The 22,642-nt window shown below is 44.0% G+C and overlaps 1 protein-coding gene across 8 annotated transcripts in view; it reads left to right on the forward strand.

Annotated features, from left to right (window-relative positions):
* Atp8a1 (ATPase phospholipid transporting 8A1) overlaps positions 1-22,642 on the forward strand; it is a 242,556-nt gene that overhangs the window by 199,657 nt on the left and 20,257 nt on the right. For all 8 annotated transcript variants that reach the window (XM_087582508.1, NM_001426995.2, XM_087582503.1 and 5 more), the window contains 6 exon segments: positions 475-549; positions 654-776; positions 4,667-4,745; positions 8,838-8,899; positions 11,927-11,983; positions 12,733-12,840. In XM_087582508.1, coding sequence (XP_087438634.1) covers positions 475-549; positions 654-776; positions 4,667-4,745; positions 8,838-8,899; positions 11,927-11,983; positions 12,733-12,840 — 504 coding nt within the window.

Raw genomic sequence — 22,642 nt, forward strand, 5'->3', positions numbered from 1 at the left:
ACTATATACAGCTGTGACATTATTTGTATAAACTACAAGTGACACCAAAGAAAATGATGGCAATTATTTCCTAAACAAATGTGTAACATCTATAATTTTAAAAAAAAATTCTCTGCAACTGAATCCTTGAAGGGATTTTGAAAGGGGAATTAAAGCTTTCAGAATTTAATGGCGTAAACATACTCACATGTAGAAACAAGATGATACCTTTTTTTTTCTTTTTTTAGCTCTGTGACTGCTTGCCCATATAGATATTTAGATTTGGCAAATAGAACGAATTCAGGCTCAAATGGCAGCTACTTAATGAACATGCCCCCTTTAAATCAAAAGTAAAACAAGAAAACAAGAAATGTCAATTGTCCAGAGATCCACAGATGATCCCCCACACTGCTTTGCTGACTGCCACATGCAGCCGCTTCTGGGCGATGTGTTGAAGTTCTGTGTCCTAATTCTGGGGTCTTGTTTTCTTCCTAGATCTGGTTTGCCTTTGTCAATGGCTTTTCTGGACAGATCCTCTTTGAAAGGTGGTGTATAGGGCTCTATAATGTGGTGAGTTGCACACGTCCGATAATTCCTATTTTATTTAATACTAAAAGTAAATGCAGCGCCCATGTATCTGGCTGTATGATGTAATGAAAAGTATGTCACTTTAGATGTTTACAGCAATGCCTCCCCTGACGCTCGGAATATTTGAGAGATCATGCCGAAAGGAGAACATGTTAAAGTATCCTGAGCTGTACAAAACGTCCCAGAATGCTCTGGACTTCAATACCAAGGTAGGAGCTTGTGCCCTCTCCTCTGTTCAGAGGGGTTTTTCTCTGTTACTGCAGCTTGGGGTGTCTAGCCTGCCTCAGCTAAGCACTTCAGGGTAAGAATGTAGCGAGTCATGTGAAGGAGTTTTGTTGGTTGGATTACGTTGTTTGAGAGATTTTCTTGTTGTTGTTGTTGTCTGTTACTTTGTTTCCTTTTGTGGTTTTTTTTCTTTTGAGTGTTACAAAATTAAAATAAAACTGCTCTTCATTGGGGTACTTAGACAGCAATGAGTAGAGGCCACTCGACTGTCCTTTCAGACAGTGTAGGAAAAACTTACTTCTCATGGACTAGTCACCTGGGACTAACATGGCCGTACTTGTCTGAGGAGTCTTATCTTGTTCTTTCCTAATCCTGTGGGGGAAGAGTGTTCTCATTAGAATTTGAGAGGGACTGAGTAGGGCATTAGAACTTCCTAGTCTCTAGGAAATAACCTCTCATTTACTCAGTAACTCTGAGACTTAAAATTAAAAACACAATATAAAGTATCCAACATTTTACCTAAAACCTTCCTCTGCCCAGGTTTCTGTTTTCATTTTTGTTTTTTGTTTGCTTATTTGTTTTAATCTAGAAAGGTATTTCCTCTTCTTTTCTTTATTAGCATAAAAAGTTTCATTAGCATAAAAAGCAACAGGTTTCCTTTTGGTGTTCTCCTGTGGGGTTCTTTTGGTTTACTCTCTTCCTGGCTTTTCCTCTCCTTCCTTCCTTCCTTCCATGCCCTTTTGTCTCTTCCCCCCACCATGCCCCTCCCTTGTCCCCTCTGGTACTTCCAGATCCATGTGATCCATCATCGTCCCCCTCCCTCCTGCAGCCCTCCCACTTCAGCCCCCCCCCCCAACCTCCTCCTAGTGCCTTCCCTCAGTCTACACTCATTTTCACATGAACATAAATGGATAAAAATGAGGAGCTAAGAGCCACACAAAAGAGAACACGAGCTATTTGTCCTTCTACACCCGGACCACCTCAGTTACTATAATATTTTCCAGTTCCATCCATTTCCCTTTTAGGTTCATGGGCTTATTTTCCTTAATGGCTGAATGAAATAACACCACATAAATGTACCACATTTTTAATGTCCATTCATCGGCTGGTGGACATTTGAGCTGATTCCACTACTTGGGTTCATACACTGCCTAACACAGCACGGGCTAGCATCTTCTCTGTTCTGTGATATTTAGCCATTCCAGCAGAAAAGACTCTGTTTCCCCATAGTTTACCTTTCTGCAGTGATATCTGTTAACATGTTTCTACACTAATGCCATGCAACAATTCAGGTTTCTGCATGGTGGAACTGAGAGGCGGGGTTTGAGATGCTGACAAAGGGAGATGCCACTCTGAACCACTAATATCATGTATATGAAAATGGACAAATATGATGCCCTTTTCCTGAATCATTTATTTCTACTTAGTTTAGTGCATGTTTAGCAGTAAATTAGTGACAATTAGGTTATAATTGCAATTCAGAGTTTTGAATTTATAGTCATTTAACATGAGGATTTTTAATACCTGTTAATTCATAAAGTTCTCTAGTGCTGTTTATCCTCAGTTTACCAAGACAAAGGGAAGCAGGCATTTCCGTGCCTTTGTACAATGCACTGTAAATGGTAGTGTTGAGTTTATAACCAAGAAGTCACTTTTCTCCCGAGACTCAATCTTCTTGCACACACTGTGCATGGATGGCCAGTGGCACACATGCATATAACTCAATGACTTCAGCTTAAATAACTGAAACTAGTTGATTAAAATATCAAATATCCAGAAGCTTGCTTAATTTAGACTACTGGTTCTGACATAGTGTATTTCTAGGGGTATGGTCTTAAACTGTTTCTCTTATAGTACACAATGTCTAATATTTTAATGTTTTATTTTTTAGGTTGGTTATTTATGCATTTATGTATGTATGTATTTATTTATTTATTTGAACAACTTGTATCAAATTCTCCCCACACTGCTGCCATGCTTTTTGCTCTCTGTGAGGGACATTTTCAAACGTTAAAAAGCTATAGTCAGGGCAGATGTCGTGGTCATGAGCTCTCATTTTCCTCAAAAGTGTTCTGGGAGATGGGTACATCAGCAGTGACCCTTACCAGCCGAGTGGGTTTTATCACTCTCAGCTAGAGCTCCTAGCCTTCCCGTAGTGGGGACTCTGTGGTGCTGTCTCACATTAGCTTCCCAGCCACAAATGGGACATGTCCGCCTTCCACTGACCCTCCCAGGACAACCCAGTCTTCCTCTCATGCCCTGCACACAGGACAACATGGCCACAGTTTTGTGCATATGTGACAGTTCGAATGCACTGTTGATGGAAAAGCAACTTCTTCCTTCTGTCTCTTATTGGTGAAGAAGTCCTTCATTAGCTTAGAGCCCAGACATTTAGAAAGTCTCCAGACCAACTCAATTAGCTTACGCAGTTCCCATATCTCTTACATATGTATTTAGCTTGCCATCTATTTTCCAAAGGCTTAGAGATTTGGAGCTAATATTTTCGTTAAGACCATTTGATTGAATCCCATCTAAATGTTTTAAAATTCAGGAACAAATGGTTACAAAATGCATAGTTGTCTACACAGCGGTTGCCGAGGGTCCCCAGTGTGGTGCATTGTGACCTTGAATGATGGGGCTTACATTTGTTATGGTAAAAGGGGTCAGAGGTCCTGAGGTCATGACAGGGGTTAAAGGATTAGCATGTGACAATAAGTATCAGTCAGGGAAATGGAAAAGTAGAACTAATTTTTCTTGCACCCACCTGTGCTTTCTGTCAAATAAAAACTTGTGGCGGTGACACAGTCAGGAGAAGCGACAAAGGTTAATGAGCAGCACAAGTTGAAACGTGTAAAGAACTGGAGCGTAAATTGGATCATACAATTCCACGTGGCTGGGCGAGCCAACAAAGGAGACTGAGCTCACAGTGGAATATTTTGGGAGGCAGGCAGCTTAATTTCTGCTGTTTGAACAGCTTAAAACTATTAATACACGCCAATCGTATTTAACATTAAGCTCCGTTTGCAAAAAGCCATGTTAAATGATGGGACTACAGCTGTTCTGCGGCTCATAAGGTTCTAAACAGTTTCCCTATAACTTAATCTCTCACATTCACGCTGCGAAAACTCCCAACGATGCCTGCTCTCCTGTCCGTAATACCAGAGACGTTGAAGGTAACGGCCGCTAAGTGGCTGTGCCGAGCCTCTGAAACCCGCTGTGGACAGATATTAAGCAAAAGTGTAAAAGCCTTTGATAAACTCAGACATAGTCACGATACTTTACTTTAATGAACATATAATCACAAGGTAGACATTGTGGGGTTATTTTACAGTGTATGCCTGTGCATGTCCATTACAAGAAAGAGAGAAAAGCTTTCTAATTTGTATTATTGGAACATTTGCTGCAAAGTAGGGTAGGAAATAAATTGGGGGAGAATTCCCCAGTCTTGTCTTTTAAAGGTCTATTCTTCTAGAATTATGAAAAGAATCCCAGTGTAAGAAACTCCAGAATCTGCATTTGTTATTAGATTTGGGCGCGCGCACACACACACACACACACACACACACACACACACACACACACACACCGACCTCTTTGGCAGGCAGACGTTTAAACTTCTGATAGTGGATTTTTTTTTTTTTAAGTAGAAAAAAAAATTTCAAGTGAAGCTGAAAAAACATCTTGAGAAACATAAAAATAAATAAATGACCCATGAACGTCTAAGGCAGAGAGTGTCTGTCAGTTCTATTAATTCGCAGTGGTGGCCCCGGCAGAAACACATTTTGTGCATCTAGCTCGCAGATAAAAAGAAAGGTCAGAGGTCACAGCACGAGTTTATCACAAATGGTTCTCATGGATTCTTGTTTTCCCTCAGGTTTTCTGGGTTCATTGTTTGAACGGCCTCTTCCACTCAGTTATTCTGTTTTGGTTCCCACTAAAAGCCCTTCAGTATGGTAAGTACAAAGGGTGCAGAGCTGGTGTCCCACTGTTTGGGAAAGGAACTCGAGGCTACGCGCTCTAAGTTATGGCTGAGTTTCCTTCTGTGGCGTTTTCCTTAATCTGAAATGCATGCATGCAAAAGTCATGCACGAAGTAGAGATTTTTATTATTCCTTCAGTAGTCAAGCCGTTTAATCTGTGTGAAACCCTTCTCCTTGATTTCTCATGCTTCCCAAACTTTCAGACTCCAGGACATTTTCCCCCTTTGCAGATGGCCGTGTGAAGGCAATAAGTGCTAAAGTCTTGTCGTCTGTTCATTGTAGCTACGAGGCTTCTACAACTGAGCCTGGTCAGTTGTGCTAAGCATTTTCAGGTGAACTTGACCTCACACTGTTTAATGTATTTCCCCTTCGCCTTGGAGTACGTACTTTTTCTCCACTAGTTTCAAGGGAGTGATTTCATTCCATCAGTTTTGAAAGAGAGGATCATGGTATAACTTCCTATGTTCATAAAAATGATGAAGTAGCCACACTAGGAAGGAAGGATGTCTGTCATGCCTAGCCTGATGCTTCTGAGTCCCCAAGCAGACCTCTTCCCTGGGGTGCTTACCGGCCCTTCTGTGCTGTGTGCTCCAGGATTGCAGATGAAAAACATCAGCTCATTCGTGGTAGCTGCCTGTCCTTCCTAACTATAGACACTGTCACTATCTGTGAACTCATGGTTGTTAGCATATAACACCAGACTGCCTGCTCTTGTTCCCTCACGGCTCCTCTAACGTGGGTTTCCAGAATGACTTGGATATAACATAAACCAAGCCAAGGACCTCAAAGCTTACCATACTTGCAACAAAATCGCCCACCTCCAGTGTCCAGTGTGTTCCTCCCCAGAGAGGCTTTACACAGAGAAGCCATCTGAGATCACCTTTGTCCCTGTGCTACAGCACCGAGTTCCCTTGCCATCCCCAGGCCCCTCTGCATCGGCTTCCTCCCGGAAGATGTGGCAGGCAGGCGGAGGAGTGAGAACTGTTGCTAGTGCTGGCTGTGCTGAGAGCAGGGCCTCACTTCTCACAGGTACCCAGGCAACTGCCATGGATGTCAGCAGCTCACAGCAGGAATGCACAAACCTTACAGAGGAGGTGGTGGACTCGTGCCCTAGCCAAGATTTTAATCTTCTTTGCTAATTATTCAGGAAATTATAGCAGTAAGCGCTGTTTAATTTCAAGGCTATGGGAATAGGTTTGTTTTCTTTTAAGGTTCAATTAAGTTATTGCAACATTTCAAAATGCACAGTTGAATGGTTTTTAGTATCTTCATTCAACTATGAAAATGTCACCACCACATAATATCATAATATTTTATCACCCCAGAAAGAAATCCTGTGCCCATTCGCAGTCACTCTCTCATTCTTCCTAGCCTCCTCGTAACCCTTGGAAACCACTAATTTTTCTCTCTGTGAATCTGCCTGTTGTGAACTGGAATTGTGTCCTATAACTGGATTTACATGCGTATGCTTGGCAGTGTGAGTCAGCACTTCATCCTCTTTCTGGTTAAGTAATATTCCGCTGTATACATAGCCCATACTTCACCCGATAGTCAGTTGGTGGACAGGATGCTGTTTCTGATTTTTGGAGCAACCAGGTACAATTCAAGATATCTTGATCTTAGACAAATTGACCAAGTACAATTAATTTTCAAGATATAATATTAAGATAAGATAAAATAAAGCAAGATATCACCAATCCATGAAACTACTACTTCAACATTCTAAATTATTAGAAGGAAAATTAAGCCAAATCTTGTGCTGTAAAGACGGCTTAGAGGTTAAGAGCACTGACTGCTCTTCCAGAGGTCCTGAGTTCAAATCCCAGCAACCACATGGTGGCTCACAACCATCTGTAATGGGATCTGATGCCCTCTTCTGGTGTGTCTGAAGACAGCGACAGTGTACTCACATAAAATAAATAAATCTTTAAAATAATAAAGAAGTCAAACCAAAACAGCATCCAGCACACTTTAGCCATGCCAGATCTTTTGCTGTGTTTACCTGGGGAAGAGTCTACATCAGATGCTTCAGCCCAGTCTAGAGGGCCCTTGGCTTTTCCCTCAAAGGCCGAGCCACAGGGAGCACAGACTTTGGAGTAGCGTTTGGTGCTGAGGGCTCTGTAATCTCTCTACCTTTTTTTCCCCCACTTCTAAGTGAGTGCAAGGAGACTAAGAGACTTGTTTTGCTTTGAAAGTGTGGAATAACAGAAGTCTATAAAAGTATACAATATAAAAACATAATAACCATTTTTAGTGGAGTAATTCCAAGAGTTGCCTGTAGTTGTCTTATAAAACTTGAGAGCTTTGGGGAGTCTGTGGACTCAGAATTTGAGTATTTATAAATGTTTGTAATAGTAAGTCAGTTTTGTCTTTTTCAGTTATGATACATGTTCAGTGGGGGATAAGACACGTGGGGCTTTGATAAAAGCAATGTAGGCTCCACAGCTTATAACCAGCCTCACTTAAGGTTGCCCTTGAAGAAACTGTAGGCCGGCCTCTGATATCTCTCAAACACTGGGATGTCCGGGTAATGCTCCAAGAGGCAGGCTGCGCAGGCTGAAAACACATCTGCTGTGTTCCAGGGCCTCATAGCTTGCTTTGTGGAAAAGGTCTTTCCCTCCCTGAGTGGAGACACTGCTTCCACAGGTTAGAGTCTTACATGGGACCATGGGACCAGTAGATTTTAATGTAACAACAACAGCAACCAAAAAAGAAAAAGAGGGCTCAGAGATTAAGAGAACTGACTGCTCTTCCGAAAGGACCTCGGTTCAATTCCCAACACCCACACGGCAGCCCACAACTGTCTGTAACTCCAGGATCCAACACCCTCACACAGGCATACATACAGGCAAAGCATCAATGCAAAAATAAAAATAAGTACATTACTTTTAAAAAACATCTCTCTCTCTCTCTCTGGAAAAGAATATGCAGCGAGGTTTGATGTAGTATAAAAGAGTTATTGGAAAAGATTACCAAGATGTGTGTATCGCTACAAAGCCATATTTCTCTGAACTGTTTCAACCAAAGCAGCATTTGAGAGCCCAGCTGTATTCTGTTAAATTCTGGACATTAAGGAGACTAGTGTAAAACAATGCCAATTTTCTCGCTCATTTTTGTTTAGGATAAATAGTTATTTTTCATAAAATGTGTTTATATGACTTTACACTGGGTTTATTACTGTTATTTTTAGATAAAATGCAGATTTCTTTTAATGTTCTGTTTTAATTTCTAATTTGGTAAATACTGGTAGCTGTAAAGCATGTTCAGGAAATCTTCTGGGAATCCTCAATAATTTCTGAGGGAATCCAAAGATCAGAAATGAAAGCCAGTGATTTATCAGTCACTGTTGCCTCACCCCGGACAGCACATGTAACTTGTGTGAACTTGCAAACCAGCCAGAGCGAGGAGCTTCATGCTGCCTTTCAGAAGGGAGCCAGATTCCGTGGGACTTGGATATCAGTATTTCCAACCCATAACAACATCTCTTGATTGGCTGCTATTCCTTCATCTACAATTGTATTTGTTAATCATCGCTAGAAAAACAAAAGACTTTAGATTTCCCGGGAAGTCCAGCCAGGATCATTCTACTCCAAAGACTCATGCGCCTGGCCTGGCGTGGGGTCAGTGCGCCTTTGTGTCCGAGCATGGTTTCTCATGCATCACTCTTGTTTCCCCCATAACGGCTTTCTTGAAAAGGTCCCTGGTGCTCTCACTGATTCTGCTGGCAACTTTCCATGTCAGCACTCCAAACGTCACATCCTGTCGATACCCAGAGCTTTAAGCTTTCCAAACAATTGAGAGTTCAACCCTTTTATGTATTTACATATTTATCTTCGCCCAGCGGATTCCAAGACTTGGTTAGCAAGTCAGCTTTCCCACTCTGTGGGCTCTGGGAATCTGCTGTTTAGTCTGTGGCAACTTCGTGAGGAAGAGCAGCATGTCTACCTCATTTCTGGCCCCACAGTGTACCTCTAGGTTGTTCTCATGTTCAAAGTGACTAAGTTGCTTCCTCTCTTCTGGACCGCTGTTTTCTTCTCTAACAAGGCTCTTTCTTTTTTCCTCACAGGCACGGTATTTGGAAATGGGAAAACCTCAGATTACCTGCTTCTGGGAAACTTTGTTTATACTGTGAGTTCAGCCCCTTTGTGGGTTTTTGTCTAAAGCCACGCCTTTCCTCTCTGCCCCCTTTCCTTTCAGATTTAAATATGTGTGTGGGGAGGGAGATTTAAGGGTCACCTCTTTAAAAATGAAACAAGGCGTTTGGAGTACCAAGAGTTTTCTACATTAGGTTTCCTTGGGTTTGTTTTGTGTATTTGGGTTTTTTATTTTTGTTTTTGCTTTGTGTTGAGTATAGGACCTCACTGTGTAGCCCAGGCTGGCCCTTAACTCAGAGCTGTCTGACTTAGCCTCCCAGGCGCCAAGAATGATCACCAGTCATATCTGTACCCCACATCTGACCTTTCTAACTATGATTTGGGTTCACTGACTTTACAAGGTTCCTGTTACTTTGATTTTCATCATTGCTTCTTTCTACCTGTTTCCCCTGTTGTTTTTTGGGTTTTTTTTTTCCTTTATTTTTAACTTTCTCCTCAAATTTATCTTACTGCCATAACTAATTATTTTTGGCCTTCCTGAATGTTCCCAAATTTCATCAAAGTATTTTTGGGTGTACACCCAGTGATTTCTCTAGAGGCTCCAGCTAACTTTACAGTGATCTGGGGCTGGAGAAATGGCTCAGTGCTTAAAAGTACTGGCTGCTCCCAAGGATCTGAGTTTGACTCCCGGCACCCACATCTTGGTGCATAGCCATCCATAACTCCAGTAGGCTTTTACAATCTCTTCTGGCCTCAGAAGACACCAGGCACACAAGTTACATAGATACATACATGCTAGCAAATATTCAAATGCATATGGTAAAATTTTATTTTATTTTTATTTATTTTCTAGTGTGAGTGATCTGCAGGCTTATGAAACATTTTCTCCACAGCTGCCAGGGATCCACCAAGTTCTTCTCTCTGTCTCTAAGACACCAGAAATCATTCAGACCATTTTTCTCTGAAAAATCAAGAAGACTACAGATTGCTAATGCCCATGGTTACACAATTGGCATCCAATACATGGTCATTCCAACCCGAATCCTACATTCTGTGACCAGCACTCTGTCCATTCCTAATATGCCCCACTCACTCAGTCTTCAGCCTCCGCATGGAGAAAGTGTGGCCAATCGGCCATTGATATGACTGTGAGTGCTCAAAGATTAATGGGCTGTTCTGTGAGAGCTTGGAATACAAAAAAATACAGACAATGAAACCTGGCTCGTGAAGTTTCAGAGAAGCTCTAGAGTCCCTCAAAGGCACTCAGAGTCATTAGTATAAAAATTTGAATTTAAAACCTGCAGTTTCTGGTCAGCTGGATCTGAAGAATCAGCTGTGATTAACAAGAAACCAGCACCACTGAAGCAATTGCCTAGCAGGACAATGGGACGACTGATGCTGGTTAGCTGGGGCTGGAACGCTGTAGCCATGATGAGTGAGAGACCAGTGTCAGTGGGGAGGAATCTTCTGAGAAGTATTTCTTCAGGGTCAGTACCCAGTGCAGGGCCGGTGCCGTACAGCAACTGGCTATAGAACTTGGCAAATAGCATGAAGGGTCTCTCCCACCTGTTTCTGGTTTGGAAGGCATGGATGGGTCACAGAGCGTGGCTGAGGCCGGGTAGTGAGTGAGAGGACTAGAGTCTCCCTGAGGACAGACCAGCAGAAGGCACTGTTGAAGATGCAGCCTCAGTTGAAGGGGAGACTCCCAGACTGAAGGGGCCCTGGAGAGAAACTGAGGCTTAGCACTGAGAGAGACCTTGGTGAAAATATGGCTTCAGTTATAGTGGAATCCTTAAGATTATTGTATATGCCAGGACTCTCAGATGCCTACCACAAAAAACTAAACCAGGGGGTAATGGTGGTAAGGAGAAAGTAACACAGTGGCAGCGGTGAAGCAGTCAGAAAGAGGATGCATGCTCTAACAGGCTTCCTCTGCTTTCCTCTGCGTGTTCCTTCTGGGCCCTCACCTTACGTAACAGCACTGCCCACACTCGGAGTGAGTTTTCCTTTAGACAGTGCTTTCAGTAAATGCCGGCACAGACAACCCCGGTGTGGTTTACTAGACTCCTGGGTGTTTCTCAGTCCTCTCTCTAACCACTCAGGCAACTGTAAGGGAGACACAGAGCTGTCAAGGTAGCTTTCATTTCCCCTACTGTTGGGGTTTCTGTTGCCATGTTGATACACCTTGACCAAAAGCATCTTGGAGAAAGAAAGGATTTATTTCACCTACTCTTCCATATCATTGTTCATCATTGAAGGGGGACGAGGCAGGAACTCTAGCAGGGGAGGGTCTGGAGGCAGGAGCTGATGATGCAGAGGCCATGGAGGGTGATGATTCCTGGCTTGCTCAGCCCGCTTTCTTATAGAACTCAAGTGCCCCTCCCTCAGTGGTGGCCCCTCCCACAGTGGGCTGGGCCTCTCAACCATCACTTATTAAGAAGACGCCCTACAGGCTGATTCAATGGAGACATTTTGTCAGTTGAGGTTCCTCCCTCTCAGATGACCTCAGCTTCAAGCTGACTTCAAGTTGACATTTACTATCCAGGACACCAACATAGTTACCTGTCACAGGTGGTGGGTGTTTCTAGAAGTGACTGACTCTCTTAGCCTGCATTTGCAGAATTATCTCTTCCTAAAGTTCCAGAGCTGAGGCTTAGATTCCTAAACATCTAGTTTTTTTTACTTCTATAATTTCTCTTTAAAATCCAGGAAGTGAGCTTTTAGTGAAAAACATTCAGTTAAAAACATCAGTTAAAAGGAGCTTGAAACCCCAAATTAACATAAGCTGTTGCTGTTTGTGGAGTGTCCAGAAGACAGATAGCAGCACCCTGTGTAGCCTCCCTAACAGACTCCAAGGCTGTGATGTGAGCAGTGGGAGAGCCATGCAAATGGAAGCTGTTGCCATGCCCCAACGAGGGCCATTCACCCACTCATTGAGCACATAGCTGGTTTAATTCAGACCTGTTTCTTCTATGGAAGTCTCCCGGTCACTTGACAGACTATAGTACCTATAAAGCAATATGTAAGAGACAAAGTAATGTTTTCCCCTTTCTGTTTCTAGTTTGTAGTGATAACTGTGTGCCTGAAAGCTGGGCTGGAAACCTCCTATTGGACATGGGTAAGTAATCTCCAATCGCACGTCTCTTTATTACAAAGCCTGTACTTATTGTCTGTGAAGCATTGGGCATGGAGGGAGAACTAGGGATTATGAATGGAAAGCACCAAGTTCCATGAGCTTATTACTGTGGCCCCTCCAGCTCTGAACTCAGCACTGTACACTGTACACCTCAAAGTGAGGAGGCATCAGACTTACGTGCCTTCGCTTAGGGGTCTCACGGGACTGGTATTCCACAGAAACCTATTAGGAAATAACTCTGAAGAGCAATTAAATCAGTGAGAGATCCGTCCTTGGACACAGATGCACAGTCTGTATTAAACAAGTTCCATTTCCAACATATCAGTTTTGCAGCCTGTCCACTTCCAGGAAGAGAGACTCGATAAAGAAAACAAAATTAAAATTTGACACTGGGGTGGAGGGTGGCAATCGGAACAAGGAATTTAAATTTGACACCCCTTGAGCTACACACAGTGGTCTCTCATGCATCTAACATCTTTGAGAAAAAACATACAGAGCACGGATAAAGCTGAGTGAAAGATAGCTGTGGATTAAAAAGATGAACGTTAGAGTAGAGAACGGTGGCAGAGATTAGAGAACAAATGCGTGCAATTGTGGCACACTTCTGGGAGGTTGTAGTTTTCTGAATTTAATACAGAGCACAAGAGAATCTGTGGCTGTTTCAGTGTTTCAGTGGCCATGTGCTTGGCTGGTTGGGAGTGTCTTGACCCAGATCCTCTTCCTCCCCGCAGTTCAGCCACATCGCCATCTGGGGCAGCATCGCGCTCTGGGTGGTATTCTTTGGGATCTACTCATCTCTGTGGCCTGCCGTTCCCATGGCCCCCGACATGTCTGGAGAGGTAACATGTGCCTAAGAAATGGGTATCCATTCACGAGCCTGCATCCTACTCAGCGTGACTTTCCATTTTGTGGGTCTCTGTTCAACCAGTGTTTGACCACCCTCACACACCACAAGTAGGAGAGATAAATCTCCAACCAGCATTTTAACTTCAACGTTTAACTTAAATCCGACTTATCCTTTCATAAACAAAAGTAGAACGATAAAATACGGTTGTGGGGGAACTTGAATCTTGTCACGGATACCTGTATAGAAGATGCCATTTTAAAAAATTAGACCATAAATCCACAAGTGCCTGTAGGGTAAGAGACAGGGAAATGGTATGGCTCCTTCCTTGGGACAATCTGTCATTCCGTCTGTTGTCTCTCATTCGACAAAGAAGTCAGCTGTCACTGGGTTAAGTGCACTTTTCAGGCTGCCTTAATGACATGAGTATGACTCTCCTTCTGAAGGACTCGAGGCACGTGATATCGCGGCCTTATCAGTCTCCATTTTCAGGTCTGTCTTTCAGTTTCTCGTTACACTGGGAGGAATTGAGTTATTAGGTGTTTGTGGGGGAGTGTCAAAAGATCCCCTTTCCTTCAGAAGAGGGTCCAGCAGTAGGAGGGTTTATAATTTCAATTGCAGGAAATTTGACATAAAATGTATAAAAGAAAATGTGGAAAACATTTCGGGATTTCCTGTGACCGCACAGTAACTTGCAAATCAAGGTAATGTGATCCCTGTTGTGGGCTGCTGTTTCGAAGCACGTATTCCCTGCCCGTAACTCTGCCTGAGTGCCCTTCACTTTTGACAGTCTGGTTTATAGATCATTTTCATGAAATTTGATCTGACAGCACCCTGCTTTTCATAAATTAACAGAATGCAGACACTTTTCTTTTTTAAAAAAATGTGGTTAGATTTATTAGAGAGAGGCATTATATACTATTACAGGAAAACCAGATGCACCGAGAAGCCCGCTCTTCTCTCCACCCAATGTGAAGGTATCTTTTGAAACGCACACTGTGAAGCCTAGAAAATGTACAGCATGTGTTTTAAAGAGAGCAGAGAGAAGGCCTCTCTTTGCCTTGGTTTCTAAGTCTTTTTCTTTTCTTTTTCTGGAAGAGGAAAATGGTTCATGTGTGTGACAGTGTATGTCTCCAGTCTCTGATGATGCCCTGTGGGAAACCCCATGCTGTTGTATCCCCGTGTTGTGATGCCTGCCTGAACCTGCTTTTCCCCAAGCTCAGTCCTAACCAACCGCTTTCACTGTGCACTAAGTCCCCTTCATGTTCCGATATCTCTGTGCTGATTTTATCTTCAAAGTGAGTACCACAGAAGATTGTGAGACCCCGATCATTTAAGCAGCTGTGGCTAGTGGGTCTGATGATAAGAACTGAGTTTCTGACCACCTACTTCTAGGACAAGTGCAAAGTACGTTTGGCTAGAAGCCAACCAAATATAATTCTGCCCCGGCCTGTAGAATTCCTGGTATTACCCAAACACAGAACTTAATACCGTCTCCTGAGACCCCAAGGCAGTGCTGTGTTTAACTCAAAGTGAAATGAATGTCAGTCCTCCATCACAGTTCCGTTCCCTTCATGGACGGCGGGAACTGCTACATCACAGTTCCGTTCCCTTTCTCGGACGGTGGGAACTGCTAACCGGAGCTCTGTTTCTTCCTGCTTTATGACTACCTCGGCTTTGGATAAAGTCTTTACATAGCTGGAGCTTCATTGAGAATAGAAGGATGGAACTACTTCATCCATGGGCTCTACTAGCTTGTGGAGAACACATCAGTCTCACTCACCCTAGGAGAAGATGGATTTTTTTAACACTTTGTTGTGCATCAGTGCTTGTCACGTCTTTTGATGAGTGCATGCGTGAGTGTATGTGCGTTCAAATGAACCTCATCCCCAGCCAGAGGTTTGACAGAAATGTCATTCGTGTTGTCAAACATGGGTGGTGTCCACTTGTTTCTTGAGCAGTGAGGTGATAGAATGTCCTGTGCTCAGTTTGTGACATTTCATGATAAGCACAGCCACTGGTCATATTAAAACTCAAGTCGTTTCAGAAAGAAGTGGTTTCTCGTGTGTGTGTGTGTGTGTGTGTGTGTGTGTGTGTGTGTGTGTGTGTGTGTGTGAGAGAGAGAGAGAAATTTTACAAACCCTAAAATGCTATATCTGATTGGACATTCCTGACTATATATACATATATATGAAGTTTTCGCTTTTGTGCCAATAATTTATATCTATTATAAGGTTGGGCAAAAACTGGCTGGTCATCTTACCGTCTGTTTATTCATCTGACTTTCATAACGGAGTCAATGCAGCGTACGAATGACAGCGCATTATTGTAGAGCAGCAATCAACCCTGGCCGGCTTGACATGTGCTGTATAACACACACAGGGAAATGCCACCCAGAACAGGCCCAGCGTGTGGGGACACTTCACAGAATTCCTGACACAGTGGATAATAACTTTTTTGTCGCCACCAATAGCAAGATCGCCAGTGTTTGTTCGACGTCTACACGCCTACAATCCGGTCCTTCCCGGTCTCAGCACTCCCTTCTGAGTCTGCATTATATGCATAGGAATGGCCTTAGTTGCCATAAAGTATAATATAGACAGTCTGCAAGGTGATAGAGCCGAAAAATGGCACAAGCAGGCTTTGGAGGCTGGGTGCTCTGCAGCCTGAAAGGGGCATTGGCTGAGTAGCGGAGCTGTTCCAAAAGGCAGCCAAGGCCTGGGAAGCACTGTGATGCAGTCACCCCCGTGCTGTCGAACACTCACTTCCTGTCCAGTACTTTTCCAAGGACTGAATGCCTGGTCAGTCGGTCAGACAAACACCTACTGGGATTCTTCTGTGACAGCCAGTTTTCTAGGCACTAGGAATGAGGGGAAGCACATCCTCCCGCAGCTGACCTCTTGGGCAGGAGGAGAAAGACAGTAAGTAAGTGGAATGAGGTAAATAGGTGCCATGCGCATGGGCAGAGAGAAGTGCAGCAGGTAAGAGTACCATGAGCTGGAGCTCCCATGAAACCCTAAGGTGTTTGGTTGTGGTCAGACAAGCAGCCATTGGACGAACCGGTTGGACATTAACTTCCAGTTCCCGTCACAAACTTGTTTTAGTAACCAATTTAAAGGCGAATTAAATTGAGGCACTGAGGAGTTAAGTCTGACCTCAAATAGGGCCCGGCAAAGAGGAGACTTTCAGGAATGCTACTCTGGTCCTCGATGCTTAGTTAGGACACCATGAATCTGTTTCTGCTGTCCTACACTGCTGCTTTTCCAAGGCATTGGTGCTGCAAGGGTCATTCATTGCAGGGCCATGGCAAGGACCAAATGCTGCAGTCATCTTTGTTTCTTTGCTTATCCATTTATATTGGACAGGGTTGCCCTAGGGCCCCTTCATGGACATTAAATGACATCAATCTAAACTTCTGCTGTGCCCTCTGCAAATGGAAGAAAACCAGGGTAGAAGATACAAGAGGTAGATTTCAACCCAGATAACTCTCTTTCCATATGACATAGACAGAGCAGGATGCTGGGCTGGCCAAAGTCATGTTCCAGTGATGTCACTGTCAACACGGAGGCCACAAGTCATCCATCCCTTCTAGTACCGTCTAGTTCCTACACATCCTCTCCTCCTGCCCCCAACCACCAGGGCTTCTATGGCCTCTCAAGTGAAACAAGGGCTCAGACTCCTGCTGTAGCTCACAGGTTCGGGTGTGAATTATACAACTCGAGGAACTTACAGACACAGTCCATGCTTCCAAGTCAGCTCCATAGGCACTCACATATAGTTCTGGACCGTGTACTCTTCTCTACCTTGTGGTCTTGGTTCACCTTTGCAGCCTTTGGGGTGGGTGTGTGTGTGTGTGTGTGTGTGTGTGTGTGTGTGTGTGTGTGTGTGTGTGCAGACACAGCTGCTTTCACAGCATGTGGAAGGGAAAACCCTCGCTCACAGAGAGTGGGAAGAAAGAGATCCAGTACTTATCATATACCCAGTGTGTTCTCCCAGCAACACAGTTCACGGCAGGCATGATTCATGCTAGTTAGATTCATACTGTCATGAGCAGAGAAATAACCGATGACTAGCTAGTGACCCAGAGAATGAAGTCCCAACTTTATTTTCAAACCCCAATGGTTTGTTCAGACATGCTGAGGAATTCTATGTCTTCTCTTGGATTGTTGCTTCTACTTCTAGGCAGGAGGGCTTTTTGTAGAAGTTTGGTCTGGTTCTTCCTCCCAGCCTCATGCTCCCAGAAATAAGACTCAGACTCAAAATATATTTTAGATATCTTGGCCACGAAGCTAGGTTCTTCTCTGACTAGATCATAACTTAAAATAACCTATTTATTCTAAACTACACTCTACCATGTGGCTGGTTACCTGTGCTCAAGCACCATGCGTCTGTATTCATCATATCTTCCCAGGCAAATCTCCCTTGCTTGACACCATCCCAGAATCCTTTCTGCCCACAGGATGTCCCACCTCCGGCTTCCTGCCTAAGCTATAGGCCTTCCAATTTGTTATTGACAGGTACCACATCCACACAGACACAAGCTTTTTTTCTCTACAGCTCTTTCCTTTCATCTTACAGCAGCCATCTTCCTGTTTTCACTTATCTAGTTATTTCAGAGCCTACCCAGAGCCCCAGACCCATTTCCTAAGTTAACCAAGTATGAAACTGTTTCCGTCTCTTGAAGAAGTGCCCAGATTCTAGTCACATGGTACAGCACCCACCTCACTTCAGCTCATCTCTCAGAATCATACTTTTAACTTCACCATGGCAGTGGAGATGGCCCAGCCAACAAAGGACTTGCCAAACAAGCACAGGGGTCTAAGTTCAGTGCCAGAACCCAGAGGTTTTTTCGGTTAGTTGGTCGGTCGGTCTGTCGTTCGGTCGGTCGGTCGGTCAGTTGGTGGGCTGGTTGGTTGGCTGGTTGGTTGGTTGGCTGGCTGGTTGGTTGGTTGGTTGGTTGGTTGGTTGGTTGGTTGGTTGGTGGGCTGGTTGGTTGGTCAGTCGGTTGGTTGGTTGGTGGGCTGGTTGGTTGGTTGGTTGGTGGGCTGGTTGGTTGGTTGGTTGGTTGGTTGGTTGGTTGGCTGGTTGGTTGGTCAGTCGGTTGGTTGGTTGGCTGGTTGGTTGACTGGTTGGTTGGCTGGTTGCTTGGTTGGCTGGTTGCTTGGTAGGCTGATTGGTTGGCTGGTTGGTTGGTTGGTGGGCTGATTGGTTGGCTGGTTGCTTGGTTGGTTGCTTGGTGGGCTGGTTGCTTGGTGGGCTTGTTGGTTGGCTGGTTGCTTGGTTGGCTGGTGGGCTGTTGGTTGGTGGGCTGATTGGTTGGCTGGTTGGCTGGTTGGTTGGTTGGTTGGTGGGCTGGTTGTTTGGCTGGTTGGTTGGTGGACTAGTTGGTTGGTGGGCTGGTTGGTTGGTTGGCTGGTTGGTTAGCTGGTTGGTTGGCTGGTTGGTTGGTTGGTTGGTTGGTTGGCTGGTTGGTTGGCTGGTTGGTTGGTTGGCTAGTGGGCTGGTTGGTTGGTTGGTTGGCTGGTTAGTTGATGGGCTGGTTGGTTTTGTAAGAGCCACCTGTAGTGTGATGTAATTCCATAGTTATAAACCCAACACTAGAAAAGAAAAAAACAAAAGCAGGTCACTGGCACACATTGGACAGCTAGCCTAACCTACTTAATGAGCTCTAGGCCAAAGACAGATCTGTCTTAAAAACCAAGATAGGCAGTGCTCAAAGAATAACACCTGATGTTATAGTATGCACACTGCGCACACACACACGAGAAATTCTACCTTTATCCTTTGACCTCTTTTTAATAGCAAAGTTAACTATTAATAATACTCATCATATGTTTTTGAAAGAAAAGTCTATGAAATGGCATGTCATATGGTAAAAGAACATATAGCTGCTACTGGTCTAGCGGGACCCCATGCCCATACACTCTTTGAAACCCTTATTGGTGTTCACTCATTGAGGAACCACAGCATCACTCTGAGATGGTTCCTAGCATACACCTCACAGTCAGAGTGGTCTAGCCATCTCCTCAGTGTCCTGAGGAGCTGCACTTGGAATGCAGCCTCTTCCTGCCCCCGTAACCACCAGTCCTAAATATCTGTCCCATTTGCTTTTCTTCCCTCGGTCCCTGATGGCTTGTCTCTCAGCCACAGCAAATGTGGAGCCTCATTTGGTGCTACTCTCATAGATTAGAGCACATACATTGATGTCTCCGTGCTTGGTGAAGTGGCCTGTGGTGTCTGCATGTAGCCTTAGAATCCTCAGCCATCCTCAGCTGCCTTTGTCACTGTTTGGAGGGTTACTTTATGCAAGCAACTGTAGCCTCTTTTCCTGTGGACTTGCCAGAAGGATCATCCCCACAGTCAGGGCACAGCTCGGCCTTCCCTGACTTCTAGTTGTTGGTTCTGAACTGGTAATAGGCTGTTCCCACGTGAAAGCATCCCTTCATAATCTTGCACTGGGTCTCCAACACAGTCATTCTGAATGCCTGCCTACAACGACGATCAAATGGTAATGACTAACAAATAATTCAGTGCCCCAAATTACTAAAATACCAACTTTAGAAGGAATGATGACATTGGTAAGAGAGTGGATTCTAGGAAGTTGGCCAATTGGAGGAAAGTTTTTAAAAACAAGCAAACAAGCAAAGCAACAAGCTTGGCTGAAACCTTAAATGTTTTCTGGCTGTGATTTAAGACGGTGATTTTTTTTTTCAGTACACCAGTTTATGGGGTAAGGAGGACCTTGGGGAAAAAAACTGTGTCACACAAACGTAGGCCCAGCCTGCTTTCCAGCCTGCTTTCCAGATGATGGCACCGGGTACTTTTTTGGAATTTCCAGAAGAAAATGTTTTTTGCCAAAATGATTAGTAAGCCAGATTTTAAAAAAAAGAAAAAGAAAAGCAACTATATCGAACTCTATCAAGGGTCATTTCACATCAGGATTAATACCAGAAGCTGGGTTGTAACAAAAAAAAAAAAAAAAAAAAAAAAAAAACCTTTTAAATTTATTACGGCTTTGCAGACACACACACTGAAAAGTGCCCCCAACCCCCAGCGCCATCTGTTTCTGCTCTCCCTGGCCTCGGGGGTCTATAAAACTACCGAAGGAAATTGAAGTTAAGGAAAGAGCATGTGTTTTACAGAATTTCAGATCTCTTGATTGAGGTTTGTAAAGTCCGTCTGAAAAAACAGTAAAAATTTTTGTTGGGCCCTTTGGTGTCACCCCTGAGGAAAGACATTCGTGAACTACAGCATTGATAAGATTTTTCCTAAACTGTGCTCTTGCCTATTTCCAACACCATAAATCACACATCATATGAGGAATTTCCTGCTTAAAATAGTCCTTATCCACCTATCAGCTCTTAATTACTAGACAGCAACATAATAACTTATTGGCTGTAAGGCTAGGGCTCCCAAGGAGGGGCAGGGGTTTTTGGTTTTTTGTTTTGTTTTATCTGAGATTACCGTGTTAAGCCAAGTATCCTGGAGGGAACCACTAGTTTAAACTTCATCAGATGTTCCTCAGTGAGCCAAAGACAATCGCTAACCCATCCAAAAAAACATGCCGTTGGTCACAGTCCCCGTGACCCTGACAGTAAGTGAGGCAAGTGGAGGTTGCCACTTGGAAGCCCTTGTTGAGAGAGGCGCACACGTCTAGACATGCTAAAGCGGGAGACATAAGCGCAGCAAATATCACCCCGATTCGGGTCCTCACCATGTACTTTAAAGTGGTCACCCTCCTTACAGCCATGAACAGATGCGGTGGTGTTTTTTTCCTATTTGTGGCGTCTTTCCCTCAAATGCAGAGCAAGTGTTTCACCCCAGGCCCTGTCTTGGGAAGCAGAGAACAGAGCTGGTCCTTGCCCATAGGTGTTCTCCTTGCTGGTGACACAAGACGTGACATCATAGCTGCGAGCCGGATGGGGTCCGCCAGATAACTGAGCAAGGGTGGAAAGTGCAGCCTGTGGCTGAGCTATAGATTCTCTTTAGGGCAGTGTCCTCTGTGTCCCTTCTGTAATGGGGTTAGGAAGGGACATAATGTGTCAGTTACCTCTGTAGGTCATCGTGTCACGGGAAGAAAAGAGCGTCAGGACAGGATAGAATATATGCTCAGGGAGGTGTTTTAGAGCATGAGACAGTTGGCTGAAATCTGGGTACCTTTTCTATGAAAAAGAACATCTCAGGATCAAGGAAGAGAGGACATCTCTGGTCTAAGGCCTTTCTGTTTAGAGAGTAAAAATATTGAGATTTGAGATAATGAGCCCTTTCTTACACAGTTGACCCAGTAACAGCATAAGACCTTCAATCTGTATTTTCTCATAATCAAAATATTTTGTTACCAACTCCATTCCCATTTTATATTGTTTTTACATTTTTAAAAATAGCATAATAAGGAAAATCAAAATAAAAGTACGACTCTGTTCCTAATTATTTTTACTCTGCTGGGAACTGTAGTCCTAGAAAACAGCCCTTCAGAGTGACACAGTTCCCAGCATTCTCTGTGCCATCTCGGAAGACCACTCCTTCATGGCACCTTCAGAGTACAGGGCTGCATCGCTAGGCTTCACTGCTGGGACCTCCTTTTCTCTGGACGACTCCTTTCTGGTTTATTTACGTCACCTGCTCTATTGAGACAGAGGAGACGTGAGAGCTTCTTCAGGGCATTGTAGCTTCCACACGGGAATCTTACCCTTTCCAGCCCCTCACCACTTCTAGGATTGTCCACGGAATAGAAGTGGACATTCTGTGTGCTGATGTCTACATATTTTCTACGATATTTGTCTGTCTGTCTGTTTGTTTGTTTGTTTGTTTGTGGTTACCCTAGCAGCAAAAGGTTTTTCCCCTCCTCTGAGTCATCAAGAGCTGCTGGAAATAATTGCAAACATATTGGGGTTTATCCAAAACACCCTTCTCCTTATTTTCTGGATGTTCAGCCCTGTCTATTTTTATGGGGAAGTAATAATTCATCTTACACAAGAGCCCAATTCAGCTCAGCTCCGCCAGGATTTATGGAGTGCCTGCGTGCCAGGTCCTAGACTGGCTATACGAGACCCAGAGTTCACCAACAGGTACGTTCTAGTGTGTGGGATAAATGGGCAGAGAACCCCATACATCTGCTAATAGCACGAGCAGAGGAGGGAGCGCTTGTCCCCAGCTATTGTTGTAGAAGGCTGCTGAGTTCCGCTGTCAGCTTCAGTGCCCAGATGCTGGGCATCCCCAGGACAGAGAAGAAAGAGGTCTCTTAGGATAGAACACCTCTGCAAATACAGGGCTCCGTGCTGTTAAGGTAGAGAGACCCTGTGAAGCCCAAACTGGATGGTGAAGGACAAACCAGGCCACAGAAGTTCCTTGAATACCATTAGCACTCATGTCTTTAAACCATGGCAAATGGCTCTGCCAATGGGTTACACAGTATGCCAGAGAGTACCAGAAGCCATAGAAAACAGATTTGGATCAAAGGAATGGAGAAATAAATGTTAGTAGTTCCTAAGTCACAGAAAAACCTGTTTTATATGTCCTGTAATGTAATTAAAGACTTGAGAGCATTCATTCCAGCAGAAATAAAACAGCATCAGAAGACATTGCTTGATGATAGGGGCCAGAGCACAGAGGAGGCATCTTTTCCTTCCCATCTTTAGATTTTCTCAGAAGGAAGATTTCAGCCAGATTCCCCAAGTCAGCAGTCTCCGTGAATTTCACATCTCTAAGTGGAGGTTCATGGTAGCTTGGCGTTCACTTCTAGTTAAAGTGCAAAGTGTCACACTCTCCACTGAGTGCCATTGTCTGGGACTCATGAC

This window comes from Rattus norvegicus, chromosome 14 (genome assembly GCF_021556685.1).
Source record: "Rattus norvegicus strain SHRSP/BbbUtx chromosome 14, alternate assembly SHRSP_T2T, whole genome shotgun sequence".
NCBI lineage: Eukaryota > Metazoa > Chordata > Mammalia > Rodentia > Muridae > Rattus > Rattus norvegicus.